This window comes from Tachysurus vachellii, chromosome 2, assembly GCF_030014155.1.
Source record: "Tachysurus vachellii isolate PV-2020 chromosome 2, HZAU_Pvac_v1, whole genome shotgun sequence".
Lineage (NCBI taxonomy): Eukaryota > Metazoa > Chordata > Actinopteri > Siluriformes > Bagridae > Tachysurus > Tachysurus vachellii.
This window is the reverse complement of record NC_083461.1, coordinates 35331777-35335532: the sequence shown is the minus strand read 5'-3', so window position 1 is coordinate 35335532 and position 3756 is coordinate 35331777. Positions and strand designations below refer to the sequence as shown.

Genomic DNA, 3756 nt, shown 5'->3' with positions numbered 1-3756 from the left:
GCGCATGTGTGACATTAGCAGAAAGCGGTTTTAACATTGACATGGAGGATAAAAACAAAGAAAGAAAGCGAAGAAAGTCTTACGATAAGGCAAGAAGTAGGACGTGTTAATATAGGATCAGCTTTCCAGCGCTGGAGAGAACTGAAGGAGCAGGAAGTTGGTCACATATTCACAGATTAGAGTTTCCTGAGTCAATAACTCCTGAGCTAAACGCTGTTACTACACAAATAACACCTCTTTTCTATCGTAGTAATGTAGAGACGCAGCTACAACCGTGTTTTGTGTAGTAACAGCGTTTAGCTCAGGAGTTATTGACTCGGGAAACTCTAATCTGTGAATATGTGACCAACTTTACTTAAGACACCGAGTCGCTTTTTTCCTTCTCGATAGGTGAGTAACGTTGGTTTTGCTTTGTTACACAGAACTAATATATGTCGTCCTTTGCATGATTATGCTTGTTTGTTTATTTGTAATACTATTGTTCTTCCCTTCAGCTATAATAAACACATTTCTTTCCATTAGTTGCCTGGGTTACGTATGTATGTGTGGGCGGAGCTATCAATACAGGGGTGGGACCCATTTGGGTTAGGGGCGTGTTTGTTTTGGTGATTTTATATGTCAACATTGGCTTTCAAAAATCGGAGACCCCACCTTTAATATTTAAAAGTAAAAAAACAAAAATGAAGAATATATACTTAGAGTCTCACGAAACTGCTGAATTGATTGGGCGTTCAAAGAGACTTCACCACACCCGTTTGTCTTCCTCGACCAATCAGAAGTCAGTATGTCTTTAACTTTATCGACCAATCAGATTCGCAGTCTTCCTGACAGAACCTCAGTAGTGTGTTGGCTAACCAATCTAGCCGGATACCGCTTACTTAGTTACTTACTTACTTGTGGGTGAACTATTCTGTGCTTTGTACTACAAAGCCGTCAGTTCTAACAAGTTACCCCTTTTATATCAACGTCGATTTTTATTTTTCCACTCATAATTTAAAAGTATTTGTTATATTTTAATGACATACTCGGCGCTTGTGCGCGGCCAGAACTACTTTGTTGCTAGCTAGCTAGCCGTTTGGCTAAGTGTAAGAGTTTGTTTCCTAGCGACCAGTCAGACTTATTTTTTATTTTTATTTTTTATCTGACCAAGATAGGAGGCTCGGGTTCCAAGATGTCGAACCGAATGGTGTGCAGAGAAGCGAGCCACGCCGGCAGCTGGTACACCGCCTCAGGTAGAGCCGAAGGAAAAGGGGGCCTGATGTCCTGCTAGCTAGCTAACATTAGCATCTGTAACCAGCTGTGAATGTTTAAACACCTCGGTCTACATACTGTAATAATAAGGCCTCGTCTTTGTTATTGCTCGGATCACAAGCACTTTTAACACCAAACGCTTAACCGTAAGGGTCTGGTGCGAGCTGATCGGGTCAGATGGAAGTCATTTTGTAGAACAAATCCTCAGCTCGGTTAGTAGTTACAGCTTTGTGTTGTTTGCTGTGTGAGTTTTAGACACAAAGGCGCTGGCTGAGGGAGCTACCAGCGAGCTACAAAATGTGTCGACTCGAATGTGGATGTAGTTCGTGTTGTAAATCAGTATCGGATTAAAAAAAAAAACAACGTTTTTATTTGGGAGTTTTTTTTTTCTAAATGCTTTTTTCCCGTGTTGCTAGCAAAACGTAGCATGTTGCTAGCTGTTTGTTCAAGCGAACTAGCTTTGTTTATAGAAAAGAGAACATTCCGGATTCTCTTTGTTAGCTGCTATTATTCGCTGATATTAACTACTGTTCGTATCGAGAACGGTAAGATAATGTAATTGGCTGGATTATATAGGTTTACGTGTTGTATAGTAAAAAATTAAAAAAAAGCTTTTTTTCTTTTTTGTTGCCTTGGTGTGTGAACACTGGTAGGATATTTTATGTCTGTATCTAATCTGATTTTGGGCTCTTGGGTTGATGTCTCCAGATTGGCACGTTTTATTAGTCAGCAAATTATGAATCTGGTTTAAAGTGTCAGCTTGCTGGCTTTGACAAATCAGATGTGATCTTACTGGCCTTCTTTTGTCTGCATGCTCCTAGCAAGCCAAAGCCTGGGCTCGTCTGACGTCACCGTGCCTGGTCTTTTTCAGTGCTGTCATCTATTAAGACACTTAAAAACATCCCCCTTCTCCTTTTTAAGCGTGAGGTTTGTGCAATGGGATCGTTTAATCCTCATCGTCAACGTTCAGAGTGCAGGGTTTGAGACGACGTGAGCGACGGCATTTTTAAAAGTTCTAAAAATCCATAATCGTGATGTTTTAAAATCGACTTAATCTCTCTGTAGTCGAAATCAGACGTACGCTACGTTACTGACGAGCAAGAACACACCGGTGAGCCTCCAAAAAATAGAATATTACACCAGCATGTCATTTAAGAGTTAAGAACACAAACACCAGGTTGCAATCTGCTTTAAAAAAAAAAAAAAAAAAAGTATATAATACCCTGTAGAATTCTCGGACAACCTGAACCCGTTGACCGTACGTTTGACTTTATGAAGACGAAATGAGTAAAAAGATCTATTCACTATAGAGAAATATATGAACCCCAACTGATGTACATGTTGCATTTAAACAAACCAGTAGGGAACACGGTTGCTACACTCACAAAATGCTTTATTTCCAACACAGTCATCTTGTAATAAGGTACATGTGAGTATCTCCAAGATTGCTTACGAAATTTGACAAACGTCACTGCAGCGGAAAGGGGTTAAATAAGTTACAGCTAAACAGGCAGAGCAGAGCAGGCATCATAACAGGATCCTTTCTCTGATTACTGTCTTGAAGCCAAGTAGCCCAAGATAACTTTCACACAGCCCTCAAGACAGTTTTGAAGATTCACTCCACAATCCTGCACAGTATTCACTAGTTCAGTGGAATTAGCTAGCTGGATTTGTTATTTGTTTCTGATCTTTATGCTCAGTGACATTCAAATTGATGTGCACTTTACAGTGGTAGAGGGCTAGTTAACAGCACTCCTAAGTACTGAGGCGCTGTACGTTATGCTCCACTGTTTGCTTCATGACATTGTGTTTCCATTGATTTCTAATCATTTGTTTGTGGGAATGTGAGAAACAGGTCCAAGACAAAAGTAATTCTATTTAAAAAATTGTATAATAGAAAATTTGCTAAATTAGTGATTTTTTTATTTTTTTTGGGGGGGGTGGGGATCTGTGTAACACAGTGGCTTATAAATGCTGTATGAATGTTTTAAGAGGTCTCCAGTTGTTCACAGAGCAAGGTGAGTAATCAGGAACATGAGGTTATTTAATTTTATGCGATTAAAGAAAGAATAACAAAAACAAAAAAATTCTCACGAATCTGTTTATGTAATGCAACTTTTTTGAACCTATATATTTTTTTTTTTATTAGAAATTCTCAGGTGGTTTTCACACTATAAGGCATAATTATAATTAGACGCCTCACCTCCGTTTCCCACAACCTTTCCCTTACGTCATAGTACACGTGTGTTTAAACTAATGCCGTCAAAATCGGCTAAAACACACGCAATTTATTTCCCTAAAATAGTAAGGACCTGAGTACCAGCTGTGTTCACATCCACACTGCGCCCAGGTCTCAGCTCACCACCTCCATGTGGTGTCAGATTCAGCCTCTGGTTGCACTTCCTTGTCCATATGACAGCTTTCACATTAGCAATTTTTAATGCAAACCGTGTTCTTTTGTACTAAACCGCCAGTGTGAAAGCCTCCTTAAAAAAAATTCATTTT

The 3756-nt window shown here is 39.4% G+C and overlaps 1 protein-coding gene across 3 annotated transcripts in view; it reads left to right on the top strand.

Moving 5' to 3' along the window:
* The first annotated feature begins 833 nt into the window (after window positions 1-833).
* Window positions 834-3756, top strand: part of memo1 (mediator of cell motility 1) — a 12020-nt gene continuing 9097 nt past the window's right edge. The window contains exon 1 of one of the 3 annotated variants that reach the window (XM_060864457.1): window positions 834-1232. In XM_060864457.1, coding sequence (XP_060720440.1) covers window positions 1172-1232 — 61 coding nt within the window. In that variant the 5' untranslated portion in view covers window positions 834-1171. Of the gene's footprint in view, window positions 1233-1663; window positions 1797-2407; window positions 3270-3756 lie in introns of those variants that run through there. The other 2 variants (XM_060864456.1, XM_060864458.1) reach the window with 2 other exon arrangements.